At 41.2% G+C, this 26,671-nt stretch overlaps 1 protein-coding gene and 1 long non-coding RNA gene across 2 annotated transcripts; both read left to right on the top strand.

The window, feature by feature from the left end:
* Positions 1–517: 517 nt before the first annotated feature.
* LOC310800265 (uncharacterized protein) lies at positions 518–13,719 on the top strand (the record flags this gene model as incomplete). The annotated part of the gene is made up of 8 exons (XM_083662841.1): positions 518–648; positions 3,388–3,515; positions 5,860–6,169; positions 8,428–8,510; positions 8,644–8,696; positions 8,899–8,941; positions 11,690–11,763; positions 13,605–13,719. Exons 1-8 carry the CDS (start codon positions 546–548, stop codon positions 13,717–13,719), a joined length of 909 nt encoding a protein of 302 aa, XP_083518967.1. The 5' UTR covers positions 518–545.
* A 425-nt stretch (positions 13,720–14,144) lies between these two features.
* Positions 14,145–18,556, top strand: LOC310800187. The gene is made up of 3 exons (XR_014553858.1): positions 14,145–14,371; positions 14,492–14,670; positions 18,460–18,556. It is a non-coding gene; the product is annotated as an uncharacterized lncRNA (long non-coding RNA).
* The last annotated feature ends 8,115 nt before the right edge of the window (positions 18,557–26,671 follow it).

Genomic DNA, 26,671 nt, shown 5'->3' with positions numbered 1-26,671 from the left:
TAACCAAAGCACAACCACATTAACCACAACACAACGACATTAACCAAAACACAACCACATTAACCAAAACACAACACATTAACCAAAGCACAACCACATTAACCAAAGCACAACCACATTAACCACAACACAACACATTAACCAAAGCACAACCACATTAACCAAAGCACAACCACATTAACCACAACACAACACATTAACCAAAACACAACCACATTAACCACAACACAACCACATTAACCACAACACATTAACCACAACACAACACATTAACCACAACACAACACATTAACCACAACACAACACATTAACCACAACACAACACATTAACCAAAACACAACACATTAACCAAAGCACAACCACATTAGCCACAACACAACACATTAACCACAACACAACACATTAACCAAACCGGAAAAGGTAGGTACTCTCAGGTGACATGAATCGTCGCTGATTGGACGAAGGAACTGGTCCGTCCTTTGAACCGGAAGGACATGCTACCCAGCGCCAGACGAACACAGAGGAAAAGAGGAATGAAAGAAAGATGTACTGCCACCATTGTGGCAAAGAGTTTGAAGAGAGGCCGAACTTTTGCAGTGACTGTGGAAAAAGGCTGCAAGAAGAAAACAGTCATGCGGGACCTTCAAGTAAGTTAACCGATGTAATGTAATGTTTATGTTACTTTTGTATGTCGCAGTTTACCAGAGCAAGCTAGCTACTCTCAGCTAGCTTGCTCAGTGCTTGTCAGTTTCCAGACCTTAGCGGAAGCTATACACGAATCCACCGGCCAATTTGTGTACGCTGAATGAAGCGTTCGCTTTGGCGAGACGACTGGTCTGGGCCACAGTATGAATATTGGGGTGAATGGGCGCATTTTGGGTGGACACTTTTTATTGATATTGTATAGTTTTAGCAATACAGTAGGTGGCGGTAATGCACCATTTAAGGATGCCAACTGCCATAAAACTCCATAGAAGAAGAAGAAGAAATCTTGCTGCTGCAGACTGGCAGTAACGCTATGCCAACAGCGTCGTGAGCTGGATTGATAACGTGAGACAGTAGCCCCCAGTTACTGATGAAGGTACGACCTTATTATGGATGGGGATAGTAATTATTCAAATTGTAAATAGCGGAAAAAATACCACTTAACGAGCCGCATTTCAAGTGACGTTATGGTGTGAACATGCTAATGTTAACGTTACTGACTAGCTAGCTAGCATAAACAATCAAGTTGCATGTAATCATTGCACACCAATTACATTAGTAAAAATTAAAAAATATATACAAATTTGTGTTTTTATAGACGGTTTTCACCAGCTGCAACCCCACAGCATTTCCTTTTTCTCAGCTTCTTCTGTGTTTTATGGCGGTTGGCATCCTTAAATGTTGCATTACCGCAACCTGAATTGTATCAGCTTCACAGTGCTAACTATTGACAGTGTCGACTTTCTCAGCTATTCAGGGGGAAACACTGACATAAACTACTTCTATTTCTATTTTTTTTTTTTTTTAATGTAAAGATAGGCCTATGCGTGCAATAACGTACTGATAGTCAGCTTACTCTGTAACATGAAGCTTTTATTAGCCTCTCAGGCTAGCTCCACGGACCGGACAACAACGCTTCCTATTACCCAGCGTGTGCACGTCTTTCCGACAGGGGTGGTTGTTATGGCAACTATCATCAACAACAACAACTACTAACTACTACAATACATAAAGACCGGACACGGCCTAACGTTAACATTTAATATGAGCCGAATATCAGCCTGCGCTCAGCTACTGTATACAGAAAGTAAACCGGATATTCAGGTGGGTTGTGATGGTTGTTATTGTTGTCAAGTTAAAACCGTCTATAGGCATTCAAGGGCTTGTGATGAGCAACAGAATGCCAACTACAGGTCTCTCATAGAGGGTCAAAATGACCTGAGCTCGGGATGGATTGGCCAAATATTCTGAAAGGACCTGTCTGATATTCACAGTCCATCAACAACCATCATAATGTTCACATAACCCATGTCATAATCACTGTTAGCTTAGGCTAGGCAGCTGCATGCTACTCATTATGAGGTGAAATAACTTATATTCTTGATCCACCTCTGGCGAACAGCTCGGCCCTCTGCACGTCCAGGGAATCTATATTTGTATGTTTATGTAACGTTATGGTTTCAGACGGGCACTCTTCATGTAGCTAACGCCTAGTAAAGGCTTGTGTATTTCACCTTCTATTCTCTTCCAAAGTTGAAGTTTGCCACTACTGTTGGGGCAGCTGTTAACTGCACAGCTTCTTCCCGAATTCCTAGGCATCGTTGTCAAATGTAACGTTGAATAAAAATGTAAATGTAGAAAAATATAAGGCTACACTCGAGGACAGCTTGCATTCAAACGCGCGCGCCATGGATTTCCCCCTGGAGCCACCTCAGTAGGTCACTGCAGTAATGGCGGCTTGTTTACACCCGCGACTTCGCAGGATTCGTGTATACACATACAAATGTATTACTTTTACAAGGAATACTGGTCGAGTTATTAACTCATTGACTGCCATTGACGTAAATATCCGTCATTTATGTTTTTCGGCGGGGGGGGGGGGGGTGGGGTGACTCTCGGAACGAAGTATGTGTGCGCGGTAGTTCTGTTAGCAAGAGTGTCGCGATCGTGAAAAGGAAACCGTGGATATACGGCAGAACAGATGGAGTCGCTGACACAGTGAGCACCATTGGGCTCAGACACCCACAGAGACTCGCCGACCCGGAAAAAGCCGCGGGGCGTGCTCCGCCTCCACCACTGCTTGTGCTTAATCAAATGCATCAACTGAGATTGCTGCAGAGGCGATTGTCTTTAGGTTTTGTACCTTTGCCTCGGACAGACAAAGCGGTAATTGCAACCTGTCAAAATGACCGATGGCCTTCAAATTTTTACGTCACCGTCTTAAAAAAAAACGGTCAATGACGAGAATATCTGGTTAACAGGACCCCTGCTTTAACCAGAAAGCCATTGAGAAATTTGCAGGCCAGAAGGAAAAGAGGGCAAAATGTATGTTCAAGTAGTGCTACTGGCCAGTGTTTGGGCAACATCACTGTGTGTTGTTGTTATTTTTAGGTTTGTGTACTTTTTTTGCAGAGCTATGAAGTGCTGCCCCCCCCCCTCCCCCCCTAAAAATATATATATATATATATCACCAGCTGTCACTGGTGCCCACAACTTAGTATTGGTTGCACCATTTCATGTGTCAAATTAAAAGTAGTGTCCATACTTATGAGCTCCCTTATGAGTTATTTTATTTTGCAAAACTACTGTGTTGTCTTGATTTGATTCTTGGATGCTGTATACGATTACTGCTGTATTTATATTTCTGTAATGTAACGCATTGTTCCTTTGCTTCCCTGTAGAATCACTGCCTATTCCAACTCCGAGTCCTACCTTAGGGACTTTTCTGGAGTACAGAAGAAAAAAAAAAGAGGAGAGGCAAAAGTTTTCTTGTGGGAAAAAGGAAGCAAAGAAAATGAAGAAAGTTCAGGTAAGTTGGTTATGGCTCAGAGTGAGAATGAACAACTGTTAACTAGGGGTGTAACGGTTTTGAACCGAACCGGAAAACCGAGGTTCAAAGGATTTAGGTTTAGAAACTCATTCTGTCTTCCCAAACCGAGGTTTTTCATTTGTATTTTATTTATTTAGACCAGTGGTTCTCAACTGGTGGGTCATGACCCAAAAGTGGGTGGCATTTTGGGTGGGTCGCGGACGCGGATGTGTGCATGAAAAAAAAGTTGAGGGATTTTTTTTTGTTGCTTTGAAGTCGTTTTTTGTGCAACAAAACCAGATATTTTTAGCTATTTTTTCTGGTGACTCGAGTCGTGACTTGATAATTGAGGAAAAATCTTTTCTGGAAGTTTTCAAAATGTTTCTTTAGTAGTTTTTGAAAACCGAGGTTTGAACCGAACCTTGAGTCAAAAACAGAAGTTTGAACCGAACCGTGGGTTAAGTGAACCGTTACACCCCTACTGTTAACTAGCTGTTGACATTCTTCCATCATCTCAGTCCTCACCACCAATCCATGCCAGCTCTGTGACTGCTGCTCGGCAGCCTCAGCCTCTCTTCTGGCTCTCTCTTCTTCCAAAACATGTAACTCTTCCTCTGTGTATTCTGGCTCAAATAAATAAGGTTCTGGGTCTTGGTTAGTAAAAAATAAATTATCATCGTTATCCACCACAAAGTCTGCCATGATCAGAAGTCTGTTCCTTCTCAACAAACGTGTTGTTTTGATGAATAGAGTAGCTGCACTAAACATGCGCTGCTTGAAATCCCTCCCCCCAGCAGGTATGTCTGGAAAGTAGTCCCGGCTATGCATTTATCTTGAAAACAACTCTGACTCGTAATGTCACATTATTATTTCATAGCGTGGTGAATGTGCAGGTCACAACTTATCCATAAGAGCGTTTTGGAGTTGTTGGATTGTAGGGGTGGGGGAAAAAATTGATTCACCTAAGTATCGCGATTTTTAATGTCACGATTTTTTTAATCGATCTTTTATTCCAGAATCGATAATCGCAAAAAAAAAAAAAAAAAAAATTTGGGTGCTTGCAGTCAGGCCACTCACTGAACAGCAGGCCAGACGCCGCCTATTGGTTTACTAGTGGTTTTATTACTTTATTAGTTAGTCTGAAGTAATAATTACACTTCAGGGTTAAAGTGGGTGCATCTCATTGTAAAATTGGACTTCAAACGGCCCAAATCTGGCTTCAAACGGCCCAAATTGGGCTTCAAACGGCCCAAATTTCACGCGCGTCGGCCCATATCGGCCTGGCCTGCTTGGTATCTAATGCCCGGCCTGAATTATGATCCCAGTCCGCCCCTGTTTTTAACTATATCGCCCAGCCCTACTCACGATATAATATACAGTCTCTAGTGTATGATTCAACTTTTCCCATGTTCTAATCTAGTGTAAAAAAGCAAACAAACTGAAAAAATAAAAGAAAAAAATAAACAAAAATCGCAATAAATCGTAATATCGAATCGCAATAATCGTAGAATCGCAATACTTAAGAATCGCAATATAAATCGAATCGGCACCCAAGAATCGTGATAGTATCGAATCGGGAGATAAGTGAATCGCCACAGCCCTACTGGATTGTGTATTTGATTAGTTTTGAGGTCTGCACCGTCCACCTCCATTGTATTCGCTGAGCAGAGCGTGCCGCTGCCCCATGGCTCTCAAAACAACAGGCACTGATAATTAAAGGGACTGTACCTACCCATATGACTATAGGGATTACGGCAATAAGCGAATTTGCCAAAATATTGAACTATCCCTTTTAAAGCTGAAATATGATCAAAATACCGGGTTGATGATCTGAATAAAATCATCCTTATATTGAGGGCAAAATATACTCTCCCTCTTTAAAAGGAAGAAAGAAAAATCACTCAAACACCATGAATGAAGTGTAGAAATGGGCAGGTCATTTGTTTTCCGAACATCTGATTGGCCAGTGGGTGGTGCTTTTCATAGGATTAGATTCAGCCTCCAAACTTACCCTGCTCCAGAGCAGAATAGCTGTTCAGTGTAAGTTACCATGTCGATGTACCCCAGTGAGAAATGAACCGGCTTTGTGCTATCGATAACCCAGGGTTAACCCTGACGTTATCTTGCTAAGACATTAATCCTGCTTCATGCTATAGGCTTCAGCTGTTAACCGAGTTTAGAAGTAAAGGTTTGGGTCACTCTACTACTTTGAGTGATATTTTGAGTTAATAATGGTCAATTTTGGATCCAAGTGTAACATGTAACATAACATAAATGACCAATTTTAAATAAACATTGATCTTTAAACATTGCCCACTAACAGTCCATATTTTTTATCTTGCAGATAAATGTTGGTTTGATGTCGGTTAAGAAGGGAGGGAGTTTCAAGCCACAGCGTGGGAAAACGCTTTGCCTCTCCACAGATCCTGACATCACTGCCCTAGACCTTCTTAATCAGGCAGTGAAAAAAATGATGGACTTCAATAAAGACATGGATGAAGGACCTTTCCTCCTCCTGTATCCAGATGGCTCTGAAGTCATTAATATCCCTGGGACACAAAGGCCATTCACTCTTCAAACATACAAGTCAGAAATTGGCAAGGCGTATCAGCGGATCACCCTCTTTATCTGTGCCAAAGAAGACTTTGAGGAAGGTAAACTGTGTTGTTATGACCTATGTGTCCAATGCAAAGATGCCTTGACTTGCTCTACTGCTATACATCAGTGAGGAATCTGTTATTTATTGTTTGTTTGTTTGTATATTTATTTATTTATCAAGACTCTGGGTCCTGTTTCAGAATGGAATCTTGAGTTGATCTACTTTGAGATGAAAGAAATCTTAATTATTATTTCCAGAACACTGGATTAGAGTTTGTTCAATCATCTCCAAAAAGGATTGCTTACACACTACTAATTAAAAACAATGAATAGAAAGTGAAAATTGACTTAGACAGAGCAAAATGTCAGCCATGACTTAAAGAATTATACTACACATTTTTTGCCTCACAATTGTAACAAAACACTACACCCAGTGTTATGTCAAGCTGTGTTCACACAGATATATTTATTTTTCGCTCTGTCGCTTGATTCAACCCTTTGGAATCGCTCTGTTTAAATCGCTCATCAACAGGCACACGAATTGACGGACATGTGGGGGCTATAACGTTATCCAATGTCAGGCTGTTTGTCCACTACGAGCCACCGTAGATGTTTACAAGCTAAGCCTATCAGTGTGCTCCTAACGCGAGCTACATACCGGTACTACAGACTTCACTTCATGTCAGCCTGTCAATGCGGTTTGTTGCCACACAATAAACCAGCGGTTTGTTCCAAGCCAGTGTGATCCTTGACCTTGACTCACTCTTATGGCTCTAGCACACCATGAAACGCTCGGCGGCATGCAGAGCGTGAAAGCCTCTTTGACGCTGGATCTTGATAGGCTGTCTTGCTCTATTTCCGCGGGGCGGGACCTTTCGTTAAAGCTACCCAATGACAGCTCTTCCTACACATTTTGTCCAACCACCCTTCTGTGTACATCTACCTGGAAACGTTTCTACAGGCTACAGTTCCAAGCTGGAAGCTGGTTTCCACGCCCACAAAACGCTGCAACACAGCGGAAAAGCGATTTTGCCATTGTAGGTGTGCAAGAGCCGTCACACAGCAGCCAATCAGCGTTGAACAGCGAGCGACTGATGCCAGCTGAATTTTGCTCGAGTTGGGATATTTCATCTCGAGCGACGAGCGTATTTTCTCCCTATCGCTCTGTCTCTGTCACTCGGACGCCCAGCGATTTTTCTCCCGGGCGAATATACGCTCAATCGCTCGTTTGCATTGACTTTGGATGTAAACTCGATGCCAGCGAAAAACTTTTAATAGGTCGTGTGAACGCAGCTTTAAACACCAAACACAATTCTCTAGATTAGACTGTAAGCCTGTGTCTGTTGATTAGCTACACAAGGACACTGAAATGCCACAAATGAAAAATGTCTGAAACATGTATCAGTAATGTTATTATATTTAGCATTTAATTATTAGAAAAGTAATGTGAAAAGTGTTTCAGTTCAGCACAGTCATGTGTAGGTGTTGATGCAAACGTCAAATGCACTTGGTGTTTGTGTGTAGACTTTGGAATCATTTTAGAAGAGCTTATATAGATTTTGATGTAGAGCTTGCTTTAGCAAAAGATGATATGTTTTATGGCTTTGGTTTTTGTGTGGAGTCTTGACACGCAGGGCCTTAGTTCCACTAACTGATTTTGAAATGGTGAATAAATAAGCATCATAAGTTGCTTTCCTTTCTGAAACAGAAAACAGACTTTCCCTCACTTTGGGATTAATAGTCATGAGTTTTCACCAAATCTGTCTTGTGAAATAGGCCCTTGGATCTTATTAGTTGCTCACTACTGTGTTTTCAGCATTCATGTCCATACTAACTAGTTGGGAGTTACCTAAACATTCTCTCTAGGTTAGGGATGCACGATATATTGGCAATCATATCGGTATCGGCCGATGTTAGTCATTTTTTAACATATCGGTATCGGTCCGATGTTGCAATGTTAATATCGGTTATCGGTATCAGCCAAATTCTTCACATTGAGATGAAATAATGCAGTAGATCTATGATTTATGGGCTTTTACAAATGTTTTTGAAATAAAGAAATGCATTACTTTTTCAAATTCAGTGTTTACATGTGTTTTTCAGTATCTACAAAATTTTATTATCATAGAAATGTGTTTTTATACAGATCATATCGACATCGGTAAATATCGGTTATCGGCCATAACAGCAATGTTAATATCGGATATCGGCATCGGCCAAAATTTTCATATCGGTGCATCCCTACTCTAGGTGTTAGCTTCCCTTTTCAGCGATTGTCATTGAGGTTAGCTTGATTTGTTTTCATGTTTTGCAGTTGCAGAATTGCCAGACATGTCTGACTCCGACTCTGAGATTGTGATAAAAACATATACAGAGTTTGATCTAGCTGAAACACTGGTGAGTGCAATTTTAAACATATTTGGGTGATCATTTTTATGATTAACCTGCCCTCAACCTGTGAGTTTTTGACATCAGCCTACCATTACTAAACAAATATTTGTATTTGAATTAAATTGTGTCTTCACTACAGCCGCTTGAACCTCATCAACAAAGCACTCCTGTACACAAAGAGCCAGAAACGGTGTAAGTAGTATTATAAAGTGTGTGTGTGTGTGTGTGTGTGTGTGCGCGCGCGTGTGTGTGCATGCGTGCGTGTGTGCGTGGGTGGGTGGGTGGTCATTTGTGGTTATTTGAACATTTACTTTTAACATTGCTACTCCAGTATCTAGATGCTCCAATATATTTTGATTGGACACTATTGATTTATTCTTTTATGCCCTCTCAGGAATGGTGCTGGGGGGCTGTCACTCACTACTGAAGGACAACAGGTAATGAAGTATTAAAATAGTTATAGACTCCCTGTCTTCATTGTCATGACTTTTTGTTAGAAACAAAACAATAGCTTAGTGTTTACATAGACACCATTCATGTGAACAGTAAGCACTATATTATCTAATAAGATAAGAATAACTTTATTGATCCTCAGAGGGAAATTCACTTGTCTGGCAGCTCCTCTACCATTCAGTGAATAATTATAAAGCCTGATGGCTGTAGGTACAAAAGATCTTCTATATCTCTCTGTCCTGCAGTGAAGAGAAAGGAACCTTCGTCCACCATCTGTTTCTAATGTTAAGATTATATTAATGCCATTAGACCAAAGTCTACTAAATTTAAGTCATAATCATAGTATTAAGTTTATTGCAGTTGTGTGCATGTAAAGCAGAAGTAAGTGATATATTTCTGTCAATAGAAGTGTTAAATAGTTCTATATTTCTATAGCCATCAGCCATCGGAGTGTTTGGTCATTAACGTGGGTCTCCCAGGCCCTCTGCCCTGCAGTAAATGGAAAAGAAATGTGAGAAGTTCTCCCTCCTGATTGAATTGAATTGAATTGAAGTGAGGTCTCCAGACCAAATTTCAAGCAGAAGGCCACACATGCATAACCTGATCACCCCGTGACGTCAGTCAAGTTCTAGTATGACGTGGTCAGTCAAAGTCCAAGTATGACGTCTGCAATGACGTCAGATATGACGGTGGTCTGTCGAGAAATACACACCGCTGAATTTTGTTGATTGACCAATCAGAATCGAGTATTCAAGAGAGCCGCGTTCTAAAACCCTTTTGTGAATGTGCCTCACTTAAGAAATGGAAAGGGTATGTGGAGAGTTAGCTAATCGTAGATGCATCAAAAATCCCTTCAGAAATCCTTTTCAAGCATAACACAAAGAAGCATAGATGAGAAGTTTCCTCAATACTTTAGCATGTTGCATTTTTTCTTTCTTGTCCATAACTTAAATCATGTCATATTAGCTTAATGTATTTTTTTGAATTGGCAATTGTATCACAAGCAATAAACATTTATAAGTAAACAGGGAAATGTGAACGTGTCCACTGAACTTCATCTATAGTTTTGGTTTCAGTATACATGCTACAGCATGCGCTGGGACGCGTCATCAGTGATGTTGACTGGGGTCGTGGGGTGTTTCGGGTCTGACAACATCATACACCCTCACCCAGTAGACCCAGCCGAGGCCGATTACGACCCCGACCCGCGTCCCAGAAGCAGCCGCTCTCGGATCAGCCTTCCTACTCTGTCTGCAACGTTGCCCACAGAAGGGTTGATCACGCCCAATCCGCTGCAATAGAGTTTAGTGCTACACCGCCGTATTGTAAGACCTTCGGTGCATGGAGGTCTAAGGCCCTGTGGGGTGATTCCAGGCCGGGCACCTCCTTCGTCTCACCAAAACCTCCTGTGGCAAAAGGCAATCCTACCATGCCGTACCATGGGCAGGGAGGATGCCTCAATGAGGCCTGTGCGCTGTTAAATAGTTAATTATCTCACCTCCGTAATCCATTGAGTTAGTAACATAATTATGTTAACACATTCACTGCCAGACGTTTTTTTTTACTGTAGTTAGCTTCTGCCAGAGGGTTTTTTTGAGGATTCTGGCTCATCTTTCAACAGCCGAGGATTATTTTCTGCTAAGATTTTGTGAACACACAATATCTCAAAAGAACTAATAGAATGTGTGCTTTCTCTGTCTAAAAGAGTTAGTTTGTAGAGTTAGTAGTTATGTAAGCATTAGCAGTTGAATACAGCATGGTTTTAGCGTCAGAAAAAATATTCAGAGATAAACGGCTTTTTGTGAAATTCGATAGAACAGTCACTTTAACCATTCATTTTTGGCTCTCTCTCTCTCTCTCTCCCTCCCCCTCTCGCTCTCTCTCTCTCTCTCTCTCTCTCTCTCCCTCCCTCTCGCTCTCTCTCTCTCTCTCTCTCTCTCTCTCCCTCCCTCTCGCTCTCCCTCCCTCTCTCTCTCTCTCCCTCCCTCTCAGGAGGGAGACGCACTAGGTTTAATCCTAGTGAGAGGGGGAGAGGGAGAGAGAGAGAGAGAGAGAGGGAGGGAGGGAGAGAGAGAGAGCGAGAGAGAGAGAGAGAGGGAGAGAGCGAGAGGGAGAGTTGCTTCAACTCCTCCCTCCGTGGGCGTTCTTCTTGGCTGCAGCGGCCGTCACAAGCTTGTTTCCAGTCTCAGTGCTTTGCTGCTGTCCTGTGCCTGTCTGCACGGCCGCTGTTTGAGGAAGTCGGGATGGACTCGCTCGCTTCTTGGAGTTTTGGTTGAGAGAAGCTTTTGCGATTCTGGTCATATTTATGCTGCGTGTTTCAAAGTGTGTTCCATCTGTAATCTATTATGTAAATTTGCAATCCCGCATCGCCAGCAATCAGCGCGAAAACGAAAGCGTTTTCCCCCATCCATTTTCATGAGAATGGCTGGGGTGAGAATGGCGTGACAAGTTAAAAAAATGCTTGCCTTCCTCTAGTCAGGAGAGCACTGTTGCCACTTAGTGGGTCGGTGGAATGGGTTGTAAACGTTCGGTGGCTCCAATAATTATATAAGAGATGTAAAAGGGTTAGATGCACATCCCACGGTCAAAAAAAAAAAAAACATTTTTTTGACGACTCAACTCGTCGTTGGCAGTGAACAGCTGGATTGTGTTTGACGACTCAACTCGTTCTTGGCAATTAACGTGTTAATAGATTAAATATTTAGCCTATTTCTATTTTTCTTAATTTTCAGATTATACACTTGGATGAGGAGTCTAATTGTCCAGGTACTTCCGGATGTCTTGACGTCAAGAGCTCCTGTTACAGGTGTGTTTTGTCTTATGTTAGAGATAATGTATAGTGAGCCGGTGATTACTGGAAAAATAAATAATAGACCAACTGGGGTCTGTTAGACCAGAGGTTCTCAAATGTTTTTCAGCCAAGGACCCCTTACAAGATAGAAAATATACCGGGGACCCCCTCATTCTGATTTGTGATTTTGGGCTAAGCTTAATTGTTTCCACGGTAACATGCTTGACTTTTAATTTGATAGGTTTATTATTAGAATGTAATCCATGAACCATTTTAGATTTAAAGCATAAAATATTTTCATTGAACTATGAAGATTTTGCAAAAATAAATAAATATATATTTTTTTATTACATTACATCTACATTACGTCCACTGTGTTAGACACCGCTGAATTTTGTTGATTGACCAATCAGAATCAAGTATTCAATAGAGCCGTGTTCTAAGTGTAATTGGATATAGAGTGGTGGACAAAATAACAGAAACACAACATAATAAACGGGTTGACTTTGAAGCAAACACATTTCTCTCTTGACAAAGATTAGATGTTGTTGAGTTTAAGCTGAAACAGCAGGTCAGCCATTTGATTGGGCAAAATTGTGCCATCTACTGTGTTTTTATGGATTTATGCTTGTTTATATTTATATTGTGTGAACATGCTGGCCCCTATCGTTGCATCGGCGCAGTTTCTAGGCCGAGCGGCAGGCGCAGATCAAAGCAGTGGGCGTGGAAAGGCGCACTTGATATCGTCGTGCTGGCGCTAGATGCAGCCCAAAGCATTACAACCACGCCTTTTAGGCGTAAAATTATGCACCGTCATGCTCATTGGATAAGTGCAATAAACGAATCGCACGCTTGCCTTTTTAGCTCCAATTCCAGTGATCCCGCAAAACCAGACGAAAGCCAAACGCTCTGCCCCCCCCCCCCCCCCCCCCCCTCCCTTCATCCAGCCTGTCTGTCTGCATTATAGGCTATTATTCCATATTATTATGCTTCTCAAACCAATCTAACTGCAGTTTCAATACTGCAAGCATGTAAATACGCTACACTATAGCAAGATCAAAGTGAAAATAATGTTCTATGCATCAGCTAGAAAAATATAGCCTATTAGATTGGTGAAAGTTTGTCCAGAAAGATATCATTTTCTCTCGCCTGCTGCAGGAAGGATGATGCACATAAATATACCCTACATTATGTCAAGTCATTGCATAAATGTGTTTTTATTGTAAAACTAAATGTGAAATAGGGCCAAGTTATTGGACGGACATCACAGTATAGCAGATGCCATTAGAAGCGCGTTCCGAAGCGCATTCCGCTGTTACTTCTCTAAATCACGTTAACTCGACAAGGGGTATATATATGCCCAGGAGGACATATATGTTTCACATAGGGTGGTGTTTTCATTTCGAGGTTTTATTTGGTCCAATATTGAAATGTTGACAATGGCAGGCTGTGTTACCATTACACATTAATTTAGAACTACCTTTTATATCTATTTTGGCTCATTTGGTGGCTATTTAGTAGCGAAATGAAGAAACACAATGCATGCTGGGAACTCAGAGAGAGAGAGAGAGAAGGGTGACAGAGAAGAAGCAGTGAAGGCAAAGAATAGGCCTGCTTTTGAAAAGCGCAAAGCGCTAAATGTAGGCCAGCTCCCAAGATATGACTAGGCTGGTATTTAGCGCCGACACGCCCACTTTGGGACTGCGCCACGCCCATTCGGCCTAAAGCGCATTTGGCAGCCTAAAGCCTATTGCTATCTTGCCGAAACAGGCGCAAGGCACGTTTTTTTGCGGTTAAGGCCCGTAATAGCGCCGATGGCCTGTGGGAGAATAGAGCCCGCTGTCTTCATTTTGCAGAAACTACACCGATCTCTTTGCACCTATCGTCATTGACGATGATGAGGATGAGGATAAGGATGAAGTTCTCCTTCCTCAGGAAAAAAATGACATGTCTTCAGAAGAATCTGAGTGAGTCATATAGGCATTAGTGGAAAATCAACCAGCTCTCTGTTCTGTCCATTATTAAATAATACAAAACATGAGAAGTCAATAAAATGAACACCAATTTGACTTTCTCTGCCTGTAACTGCTTGGACCAGGTCCAGTTGTTGAGATGTGTGTTTGAAGAGAGTCCATTGGAATTAAAAGTTAATAATAAAAACTTGTTCGTTGTTTTAGAAACTGACTATTGAGAGTCTCTTGTGTCAATGAAGTGTCAGGATATAGTTTATGAATATGGAATGAAAGATTTTTAGCTACTATGCTTTGAGTATATTTTGTTAAATCTGAAGTAAGTTTCCCACTTTTCTCCAGGTCCACAAGTGTGCAGGCACCTGAAATAATTGCAAATTTGGCACTTGCAATTGACCACAAGAAAGTCAGCAGGTTCAATATATCGAGATCTGATGTATGGGATGGAGCTGTCAGAGGATTTCGACGCAGCTCATACTCCGAAGACAGCGACATCTTTGTAAAGTTTACAGACGATGCAGGCTCCTTTGAAGAAGGGTTGGATACAGGTGGCCCGAGACGCGAATTCCTCACACTTCTAATGAATCATCTGAGAAATCGCCCCATCTTTGATGGACCTCCAGAAAGACGTTATCTTGTGTACAATTCCACAGGTGGGTTTTTTGTTCTCATAGTACTTATTGTAAGCAAGGCAACTTTTAAAATTTTAGGTTTTAAATAATTTGAATTTGTTTTTCTTTTAACTGATGATATTTCTTTACTTTGTGTAACAGCTGTCAGGGAGGATGAGTACTTTTTAGCAGGCAAGATGATTGCTGTGTCTATCATACACGGGGGACCAGCACCACATTTCCTCTCAAAGGACCTTGTCAACCACATAATAGGGAAGTCAAGTTTCAGCGCCACTGTGGAAGATGTAACAGATGAGGAAATAGCGAAAGCTCTACGTCAGGTAGGAAATGATCTTTGCTCAAGGAATGTATTTACTAAGAGGACACCTGAAGATTATTTCAGTGATTCATAGGGGTGTAACAGTTTTGAACCAAACCGGTAAACAGAGGTTCAAAGGATTTAGGTTTAGAAACTCATTCTGTCTTCCCAAACTGAGGTTTTAAAGACAATGTAGACTGGTCTTAAAACAAATGTTTATTTTTTGTTTTCCAGGATAGTTAAAGTCGAATTGAACCCGTTCGTCACGTGCATATGAGTCCGTTTCACACTGAAAACATAGTTTGTCTAAGATGACAGGTTGAGAGATGATTTTATTTGACAATTCTGGGGACTGGATTGGGCTTTGGCCAATCCTGGCGTGTTCCGCCTCCAAATCGAGTGGGATTCAGTGTGTTGTGGCGCTCCCCTCAGGAAGAGCCTGGTGACGCGAGGTTAGTGCCTCAGTGGAGCTCAGCGAGCCGCAGGCAGCCAGCTGCCTTCGTGTTGCCGAGCGGAGAGTGCAGCACGTCGGCCTGGAATCTCCGAAATGCAACCCCTGACAACAAAGCTCTCAGATGCGCGTGCCATTATCCCTGGAATGCACATTTTAATGAGCCAGTTACATTTCTTTGCATTCTTAGAGATTATAGTTTTTGTTTTTTGTTCATGTTTCTAACAATTGGCCAAGTTAGTAGTTAGTTTATGGGATAGGAATTCTGCCAGATGACAGGCACTGGGCGCCATTTTGTACTTCATTTGGAAGAGAAAATTATCCTGAAATGAAGATTTGATTGACAGCTGCATGTCGTGATTGGTTGAAATGGCGTCGAAATTTGATAGTACTACTGTTATCAATGAAATCTTGAAAAATGAACTGTTGATGTTGAAAGTGTGAAAAACTAAATAAATTACATTGTTGTGATTTTCTTTGCATACATTATTAAATAGGTGCACTGCATACCCAGGTATTTGAACTAAAAGAAAATAAGTCAATTTTGGGTTCAGCTCGACTTTAAGAGATTAACAGAAGTTTTTTTTTTATTGTGAACTGGTAAAGAAATGTTATACTTAAGTTAATATAACATTCATGTTATTTATTGCAATGAAACATTTCTTTAATAAAATCCAGACATTTTTGTGGAAGTTTCTTTAGTAGTTTTTGAAAACCAAACCGTGAGTCAAAAACTGAAGTTTGAACAGAACGGTGGGTTAGGTGAACGGTTAGACCCCTAGTAATTTGAAGTAAGACAAGAGATCATAAGTTTTATGTATTTAAAGGGTCAGATTTCCACTTCTTTCAACAGCAGTAAAAGAGTCATTTGATCCTAGTTTTGTTTGTCCTAGATTTGTATTACAGTAATGAAGGAGAAAAGTATTCAAGCATGGATATTTTTTTGTTGGTCTTACAATAAATGTCTTTTTAAATAGATCCAGGAAGCAGAATCGGAGGAGTCTTTGCAAAATCTAATTTTGCAAAACGGCACAATGCTGCAAACAGCTGGATGCTTCCGACGTGTGAAAGCTTGTGAGAAGCATACACTCGTGGAGGAGTACCTCAGATGGTACATTATAGACCGCAACCACATTGCCATTCAACGGTAATATTATTCACTGGATTCAATTAAAGGTTCTGTCTTATGTACCATTTGACATGGCGAACCATGGGCTCTATCGTTGCAGCGGCGCAGTTTCTAGGCCGAGCGCCAGCCGCAGCGCAAAGCAGTGGGCGTGGAAAGGCGCACTTGATATCGTCGTGCTGGCGCTAGATGCAGCCCAAAGCATTACAACCACGCCTTTTAGGCGTAAAATTATGCACCCTCATGCTCATTGGATAAGTGCAATAAACGAATCGCACGCTTGCCTTTTTAGCTCCAATTCCAGTGATCCCGCAAAACCAGACGAAAGCCAAACGCTCTGCCCCCCCCCTCCTCCCTTCATCCAGTCTGTCTGTCTGCATTATAGGCTATTATTCCATATTATTATGCTTCTCAAACCAATCTAACTGCAGTTTCAATACTGCAAGCATGTAAATACGCTACACTATAGCAAGATCAAAGTGAAAATAATGTTCTAAAGGCATCAGCTACAAAAATATAGCCTATCCCTATATGATGAGATTAATTTTATATTGGTGAAAGTTTGTTCAGAATGATATCGTTTTCTCTCCCCTGCTGCAGGTAGAATGATGCACATAAATATACCCTACATTATGTAAAGTCATTGCATAAATGTGTTTTTATTGTAAAACTAAATGTGAAGTTGGGCAAAGTTATTGGAGCGGACATCACAGTATAGCACATGACAGTAGAAGCGCGTTCTGAAGCGCGTTCCTCTGACACTTATCTAAATGACGTTAAATCGACAAAGGATATATATAGGCCCAGGAGGACATATATGTTTCACTTAGGGTGGTGTTTTAATTTCGATTATTTATTTGGTCCAATATTGAAATGTTCTACAATTGCAGGCTGTGTTACCATTACACATTATTTTAGATCGACCTTTTATATCTATTTCGCCTCATTTAGTTGCTATTTAGTAGCGAAATTGAGTACCCAATTGCATGCTGGGGCATTCACAGGCAGTCAGAGAGAGACAGTCGTATTGTGCCTGTCAGACTGCCTGCAGCCTCAAAGCGGTACACGGAGTTGTTTTACCCAGGCTGGACGCGTTGTCACACAGGCTTGTGACAGTAACTCAACGCGGAAGGATTTATTTCACAATAAACTGGTAAACGCACACCAATGCCTGCTCCTGTCAGTAGGAGAGAGGGAGAGAGTGACACAGGTAAGGGTGACAGAGGAGAGAGGGGAGGAATAGGCCTGCTTTTCAAAGGCGCAAGGCGCTAAATTAACGCCAGCTCGGAAGATAGGTATTTAGCGCCGACACGCCCACTTTGGCCCATTCTGGGACTGCGCCACGCCCATTCGGCCTAAAGCGCATTTGGCAGCGTAAAGCCATATTGATATCGTCCCAAAACAGGCGCAAGGCACGTTTTTTTGCGTTTAAGGCCCGTTTTAGCGCCGAAGGCCTGTGGGAGAATAGGGCCCCATATCTGAGCTCCACTGGATTATTTTTATTCATTATGCACAATGAGTCAGAGAAACCATCTGGTACTACTGACACCGATCAGCTATTTGAAACCAAAAACTAATTTTCTCATCAGGGTTAATTAATTAGTAGCTCAGGTTATGCTGCGTTTGAGCCTCTAATACCATCCTGGTTGTTTTCTCTATTTTTCCTTTGTGTGCTTAGTAGGGGTGTCACGATACATTCAGTTCACGATACGATAGACGATATTGGGTTCACGATAACAATACGATACAATATTTTTTTGCTATCGATTTGTAAGTTGAGGGGGCATCCTCCACGCTAATTTGAGTAATTTCACCGTTTTCATCCTCCGTGTCTGTAACGTCCCTCGTCTGTTCAAACAAAGCAATGAAAAGGAGAGCGAGCATGCAATCAGATGCAGATCAGTGCCACCACGTTCAGCTTATTTTTCTCACGATATAAGATTTCATCTCAACGATACATATTGTCACGTTTTGATATCACGATATATCGTGATCTCTCCTTTTTTGACGTCACTTGATTTCTGTGCACTACGAATTGTTTTGTGTATGAATGCTCCTATACAAACAATCTGCTTTACCTATAGGCATGAGATTATACAATCGAAATTTGTCAATATATATTAAATTAAATCTGGTCTGTAAGGACATTTATATATTGTTGCTATATGTTTGGTAATATTTTTTTTCTGTCTGACCTGATAAACCACGTCTTACACAATAATTGCCCTTCATAGATTCAAAGATGGACTGGCAAGTCTGCAGTTTTTGACTGCGCTGCAGCAGCATTCTGGTGTGCTGGCTCCTGTCCTATACCACTCTTCCAAGACCCTGACTGCTACAGAAATGGAAAGGATGTTCAGTCCAGACCTCAGCCCAAGAGGAAGCAACAGGCGGCAAAAGGAGGTCAAAACCATTGGATTTTGGGCTGATTTTCTTCTCGATTGTGAAGGTTTGTCAAGGCTGTTTTGTTACATATTTATAAATTGTGTAGTTATGTTTGTCAATTTTAGTTTCTTCTATGTTTTTAGATAATGCAGAGTTAAGCAATGCACTACAATGTTGACTTTCTCTTTATAGAAAAGGTGACAGCTGTGTCCCTCGAGGATGTGCTGATGTTTGCCACTGGTTTAGCAGCACTTCCACCAGCAGGACTGACACCCCCTCCAAGAATTGTGTTTTTATCCGATTCACCTTTTCCAATGTCAAACACATGTGCAAACACACTGAAGCTACCGCTCTTGGATTCCTACAGTGTCTTCAAAACAAACATGGAATTTGGGATGCAGAATGCTCCTGGATTTGGATGTTTTTAGATGTCCAAGGGACTTGTTGCATAAAAGTGCTTCTGTTCTGAATCTATGCAATTAGTTGAATCTGTGCAGTAAGCTACTGGCAGATCTTAACTATAAATGTAATAAGAGCTGTGTCCTGATTTAGGCTCTCCTTTATTATGTTCTTAATAACCGTCTGGACAATTTTTCATGTTTGTGTCAATCATTGCCTCTTGTTCAAAGGCAATTTGGGACTTGTTATGCATAAAAGTGATAATGTTCACCCAACCACATTGTTTGAATCTGTACAGTTAGCTACTTACAGAGCTTGCCTTATAGTATTAGGTATAACCAAATGTTGACACAAATGCTGGACACTTTATAAAGTTTTAATGAGAATGTAAGGAATGACACCTTTTTACATGTTTTCAACTGTGTACCAAGTACGGTGGTAATAATAAAGCCATACCTGTCACCAGGACTTGATATTAACTTTTCTGCTTGATTTTTTAAAGTTATTAGCCACTCAGCATTTTCACAAGCCACAATTTTGTTATTTTAATATGATTAAAGTTGACTATGGTGTGCTAAAATTGACTTGGAACTAGATATTCTTAAAATTGTTGTTTCTTTGTAAAATCTTATGACATTTTTCTTGAAATTTTACTACTTTGTTGTGAAATTTTACTACTTTTACCTAGAAATGTCTATAAAAATTATCTAAATGTTAGTCTGTAAATTACATACAAAAGTCAGTGCAAAGATGATGAATAGACACGAATATGCACCCATAAAGTAGTTTCACCTGGAGAAAAACGACCGAGCGGTTGTTTTTTTTACTTGCCAACCTTCCACAACCCAAAGATATTCATTTTACTGTCATAGACTAAAGAAACCAGAAAATAATTACATTTAACAAGCTGGAACCAGAAAATTTGGACTTTTCTTAAAAAAAACATTAAAGCGAAACACTAAATCTGGAAAATATTGTCTTAAGTCCACGTTAATGTGGGATACATAGCAACAGGGGTTCCAATAGTCTATGGCCCCTATCGTTGCATCGGCGCAGTTTCTAGGCCGAGCGGCAGGCGCAGATCAAAGCAGTGGGCGTGGAAAGGCGCACTTGATATCGTCGTGCTGGCGCTAGATGCAGCCCAAAGCATTACAACCACGCCTTTTAGGCGTAAAATTATGCACCGTCATGCTCATTGGATAAGTGCAATAAACGAATCGCACGCTTGCCTTTTTAGCTCCAATTCCAGTGATCCCGCAAAACCAGACGAAAGCCAAACGCTCTGCCCCCCCCCCTCCCTTCATCCAGCCTGTCTGTCTGCATTATAGGCTATTATTCCATATTATTATGCTTCTCAAACCAATCTAACTGCAGTTTCAATACTGCAAGCATGTAAATACGCTACACTATAGCAAGATCAAAGTGAAAATAATGTTCTATGCATCAGCTAGAAAAATATAGCCTATTAGATTGGTGAAAGTTTGTCCAGAAAGATATCATTTTCTCTCGCCTGCTGCAGGAAGGATGATGCACATAAATATACCCTACATTATGTCAAGTCATTGCATAAATGTGTTTTTATTGTAAAACTAAATGCCGAAGCGCGTTCCGCTGTTACTTCTCTAAATCACGTTAACTCGACAAGGGGTATATAAACCAGACGAAAGCCCTTCATCCAGTCTGTCTGTCATTATAGGCTATTATTCTGCAGTTTAAATACTGCAAGCATGTAAATACGCTACACTATAGCAAGATCAAAGTGAAAAGAATGTTCTAAATGCATCAGCTAGAAAAATATAGCCTATCCCTATGAGATTAATTTTATATTGGTGAAAGTTTGTCCAGAACGATATCGTTTTCTCTCCCCTGCTGCAGGTAGAATGATGTACATAAATATACCCTACATTATGTAAAGTCATTGCATAAATGTGTTTTTATTGTAAAACTAAATGTGAGGTTGGGCCAAGTTATTGGAGCGGACATCACAGTATAGCACATGACAGTAGAAGGCGTTCTGCAGCGCGTTCCGCTGTCACTTATCTAAATCACGTTAAATCCACACAGGGTATATATAGGCTCAAGAGGACATATATGTTTCACATAGGGTGGTGTTTCATTTCGATGTTTTATTTGGTCCAATATTGAAATGTGTACAATTGCAGGTTGTGTTACCATTACACATTCATTTAGATCGACCTTTTATATATATTTCGCCTCATTTGGTTGCTATTTAGTAGCGAAATGGAGAAGCACAATGCATGCTGGGACAGGCCAGACAACTTACAATTTATTTTTCCTATATGGGAAGTGTGTTGTGCCTGTCTAAGCTAGGGAGTCAGAGAGAGAGAGAGAAGGGTGACAGAGAAGAGGAAGAAGAGCACTGGCGCACTGAATAGGCCTGGTTTCAGAGAGAGACAGAGAAGGGTGACAGGGGAGAGGCAGCAGAAGAGCACTGGCGCACTGAATAGGCCTGGTTTTCAAAGGCGCAAAGCGCTAAATTTAAGGGAGGTGCCAAGATATCAGTACGCCGAGATTTAAGGCCGACACGCCCACTTTGGCCCATTCTGGGACTGCGCCACGCCCATTCGGCCTAAAGCGCATTTGGCAGCCTAAAGCCATATTGATATCGTCCCAAAACAGGCGCAAGGCACGTTTTTTTGCGTTTAAGGCCCGTTTTAGCGCCGAAGGCTTGTGGGAGAATAGGGCCCGGGGAGTGCGCATAAGCCCCCACAGTCACTGTTGAGAGATAGAGAGAGAGAGAAAGGAACATGCGCTCTCTAACACAGCGAGAGAGAAAGAGAGAGAGGAACATGTGGTCACGCTGCTCCTTCCTGCTCTGTGTTCTTCTGAAGACGAGACAAGCTTGAGACAAGGGATGCACTGATCCACTTTTTTCACTTCCGATCCGATTCCGATACCTGAATTTGGATATCTGCCGATACCGATATTATGCCGATACCATTATTTTTCTTGAATATAGGCAAAGATTTGGCCAATTAAAGTTTTTTTTTTTATATTCCTTTGCAAAAAACAGACAAAATTAAGAAAATATACAAGGCAAAAAAGGATACCATTATACATGGGCAAATTACGTGGTGGAATTGCAAAAAAAAAAAAAAAAGTAAAAATTGGAACGATACAGAGAAGACTGGCATGCGGTCATATAGCACCACCTAGTGGCAAACACATTTTATTTTTTTGCAAACACAAAAAGTTGATTATCTCAGGAACCGTTTGTCCGATCGACTTCAAACTCGGGGAGTGCGCATAAGCCCCCACAGTCACTGTTGAGAGATAGAGAGAGAGAGAAAGGAACATGCGCTCTCTAACACAGCGAGAGAGAAAGAGAGAGAGGAACATGTGGTCACGCTGCTCCTTCCTGCTCTGTGTTCTTCTGAAGACGAGACAAGCTTGAGACAAGGGATGCACTGATCCACTTTTTTCACTTCCGATCCGATTCCGATACCTGAATTTGGATATCTGCCGATACCGATATTATGCCGATACCATTATTTTTCTTGAATATAGGCAAATATTTGGCCAATTAAAGTTTTTTTTTTTTTATATTCCTTTGCAAAAAACAGACAAAATTAAGAAAATATACAAGCCAAAAAAGGATACCATTATACATGGGCAAATTACGTGCTGGAATTGAAAAAAAAAAAAAAAAAAAAAAAAAAAAGTAAAAATTGGAACGATACAGAGAAGACTGGCATGCGGTCATATAGCACCACCTAGTGCAAACACATTTTATTTTTTTGCAAACACAAAAAGTTGATTATCTCAGGAACCGTTTGTCCGATCGACTTCAAACTCGGGGAGTGCGCATAACCCCCCACAGTCACTGTTGAGAGATAGAGAGAGAGAGAAAGGAACATGCGCTCTCTAACACAGCGAGAGAGAAAGAGAGAGAGGAACATGTGGTCACGCTGCTCCTTCCTGCTCTGTGTTCTTCTGAAGATGAGACAAGCTTGAGACAAGGGATGCACTGATCCACTTTTTTCACTTCCGATCCGATTCCGATACCTGAATTTGGATATCTGCCGATACCGATATTATGCCGATACCATTATTTTTCTTGAATATAGGCAAAGATTTGGCCAATTAAATTTTTTTTTTTTTTTATATTCCTTTGCAAAAAAACAGACAAAATTAAGAAAATATACAAGGCAAAAAAGGATACCATTATACATGGGCAAATTACGTGCTGGAATTGCAAAAAAAAAAACTAAAAAAAAAAACTAAAAATTGGAACGATACAGAGCAGACTGGCATGCGGTCATATAGCACCACCTAGTGGCAAACACATTTTATTTTTTGCAAACACAAAAAGTTGATTATCTCAGGAACCGTTTGTCCGATCGACTTCAAACTCGGGGAGTGCGCATAACCCCCCACAGTCACTGTTGAGAGATAGAGAGAGAGAGAAAGGAACATGCGCTCTCTAACACAGCGAGAGAGAAAGAGAGAGAGGAACATGTGGTCACGCTGCTCCTTCCTGCTCTGTGTTCTTCTGAAGATGAGACAAGCTTGAGACAAGGGATGCACTGATCCACTTTTTTCACTTCCGATCCGATTCCGATACCTGAATTTGGATATCTGCCGATACCGATATTATGCCGATACCATTATTTTTCTTGAATATAGGCAAAGATTTGGCCAATTACATTTTTTTTTTTTTTTATATTCCTTTGCAAAAAACAGACAAAATTAAGAAAATATACAAGGCAAAAAAGGATACCATTATACATGGGCAAATTACGTGCTGGAAATGCAAAAAAAAAAAAAAAAAAAAAAAAACTAAAAATTGGAACGATACAGAGCAGACTGGCATGCGGTCATATAGCACCACCTAGTGGCAAACACATTTTATTTTTTTGCAAACACAAAAAGTTGATTATCTCAGGAACCGTTTGTCCGATCGACTTCAAACTCGGGGAGTGCGCATAACCCCCCACAGTCACTGTTGAGAGATAGAGAGAGAGAGAAAGGAACATGCGCTCTCTAACAGCGAGAGAGAAAGAGAGAGAGGAACATGTGGTCGCGCTGCTCCCTCCTGCTCTGTGTTCTTCTGAAGATGAGACAAGCTTGAGACAAGGGATGCACTGATCCACTTTTTTCACTTCCGATCCGATTCCGATACCTGAATTTGGATATCTGCCGATACCGATATTATGCCGATACCATTATTTTTCTTGAATATAGGCAAAAATTTGGCCAATTAAAGTTTTTTTTTTTTTATATTCCTTTGCAAAAAACAGACAAAATTAAGAAAATATACAAGGCAAAAAAGGATACCATTATACATGGGCAAATTACGTGGTGGAATTGCAAAAAAAAAAAAAAAAAAAAAGTAAAAATTGGAACGATACAGAGAAGACTGGCATGCGGTCATATAGCACCACCTAGTGGCAAACACATTTTATTTTTTGCAAACACAAAAAGTTGATTATCTCAGGAACCGTTTGTCCGATCGACTTCAAACTCGGGGAGTGCGCATAACCCCCCACAGTCACTGTTGAGAGATAGAGAGAGAGAGAAAGGAACATGCACTCTCTAACACAGCGAGAGAGAAAGAGAGAGAGGAACATGTGGTCACGCTGCTCCTTCCTGCTCTGTGTTCTTCTGAAGACGAGACAAGCTTGAGACAAGGGATGCACTGATCCACTTTTTTCACTTCCGATCCGATTCCGATACCTGAATTTGGATATCTGCCGATACCGATATTATGCCGATACCATTATTTTTCTTGAATATAGGCAAAGATTTGAGAGAGAGAGAGAGAGAGAGAGAGAGAGAGAGAGAGAGAGAGAGAGAGAGAGAGAGAGAGTGTGTGTGTGTCTCCAAACTCCTCCCTCCGTCTGTGCTGCGGAGTGCTCTGCTGCTGGGAGTTTGAGCAGCGAGTTTGAGCAGCCTCTCTCCCTGGCAGCGAGTGTGGATAGGTCTCACTGTCTCTTGGGTTTGAGAGCCCCGATGAAGCCCCGTGCGACTCTAGGCTTTATGCTGCTCACCCAGTCCATTTCTGGAACCCCCCACCGCAGCAGCGCGAAAGCGTCCCCGCCTACAGTATGAGAATGAGGCTCGTTCGTTTCTGACTGTAAAATCGCCAAGCCATTTCCGCGGGAGGCGACTGCTTTTGGTTGACTTTATCTCTGTCGGGAGAGGACCGTCGCCACCTAGCTGGTCGGTAAAATAGATTATACACATTCAATACTTCCAATATCTCCATAGGAGACGCGGGGGGCATTGATCCACGTAGCACCGTCAAAAAAACGCCCAGCTATTTCCTTGAAAATTAGAATGCTTTCTCCAGCACGGAAAGCCACAGCCACGGGTCCCGTGGCTGTGGCTTTCTCTCTGTCTCTGTCTGGAGAGAACTGTCGCCACTTAGTGGTCGGTAAAATAGATTATACACATTCTCTTCCTCCAATAGTGATATAGAAGACGTAAAAGGGGTTGATTGATGTCCCACCGTCAAAAAAAAAAAATGTTTATGTAAGACGAGATAGCTCGTCTATGGCACTTAACCGTTGGATTATGTAAGACGAGATATCTCGGCTATGGCACTCAACGTGTTAACACGTCGTTGGCAGTCAACAGCTGGATTCTGAAAACGTGTTAACACGTCCTTGGCAGTGAACGTGTTAAGAAAATATACAAGGCAAAAAAGGATACCATTATACATGGGCAAATTACATGGTGGAATTGCAAAAAAAAAAAAAAAAAAAAAAAGTAAAAATTGGAACGATACAGAGAAGACTGGCATGCGGTCATATAGCACCACCTAGTGGCAAACACATTTTATTTTTTTGCAAACACAAAAAGTTGATTATCTCAGGAACCGTTTGTCCGATCGACTTCAAACTCGGGGAGTGCGCATAACCCCCCACAGTCACTGTTGAGAGATAGAGAGAGAGAGAGAAAGGAACATGCGCTCTCTAACACAGCGAGAGAGAAAGAGAGAGAGGAACATGTGGTCACGCTGCTCCTTGCTGCTCTGTGTTCTTCTGAAGACGAGACAAGCTTGAGACAAGGGATGCACTGATCCACTTTTTTCACTTCCGATCCGATTCCGATACCTGAATTTGGATATCTGCCGATACCGATATTATGCCGATACCATTATTTTTCTTGAATATAGGCAAAGATTTGGCCAATTAAAGTTTTTTTTTTTTTTATATTCCTTTGCAAAAAACAGACAAAATTAAGAAAATATACAAGGCAAAAAAGGATACCATTATACATGGGCAAATTACGTGCTGGAATTGCAAAAAAAAAAAAAAAAAAAAAAAAATGTAAAAATTGGAACGATACAGAGCAGACTGGCATGCGGTCATATAGCACCACCTAGTGGCAAACACATTTTATTTTTTTGCTAACACAAAACGTTGTTTATCTCAGGAACCGTTTGTCCGATCGACTTCAAACTCGGGGAGTGCGCATAACCCCCCACAGTCACTGTTGAGAGATAGAGAGAGAGAGAAAGGAACATGCGCTCTCTAACACAGCGAGAGAGAAAGAGAGAGAGGAACATGTGGTCGCGCTGCTCCTTCCTGCTCTGTGTTCTTCTGAAGATGAGACAAGCTTGAGACAAGGGATGCACTGATCCACTTTTTTCACTTCCGATCCGATTCCGATACCTGAATTTGGATATCTGCCGAT

The sequence above is a fragment of the Poromitra crassiceps genome (assembly GCF_964638095.1).
Source record: "Poromitra crassiceps genome assembly, chromosome: 29".
In the NCBI taxonomy this organism is placed as follows: domain Eukaryota; kingdom Metazoa; phylum Chordata; class Actinopteri; order Beryciformes; family Melamphaidae; genus Poromitra; species Poromitra crassiceps.
Note: the sequence above shows the minus strand (reverse complement) of the source record. Positions and strands in the feature narration are given on the sequence as shown.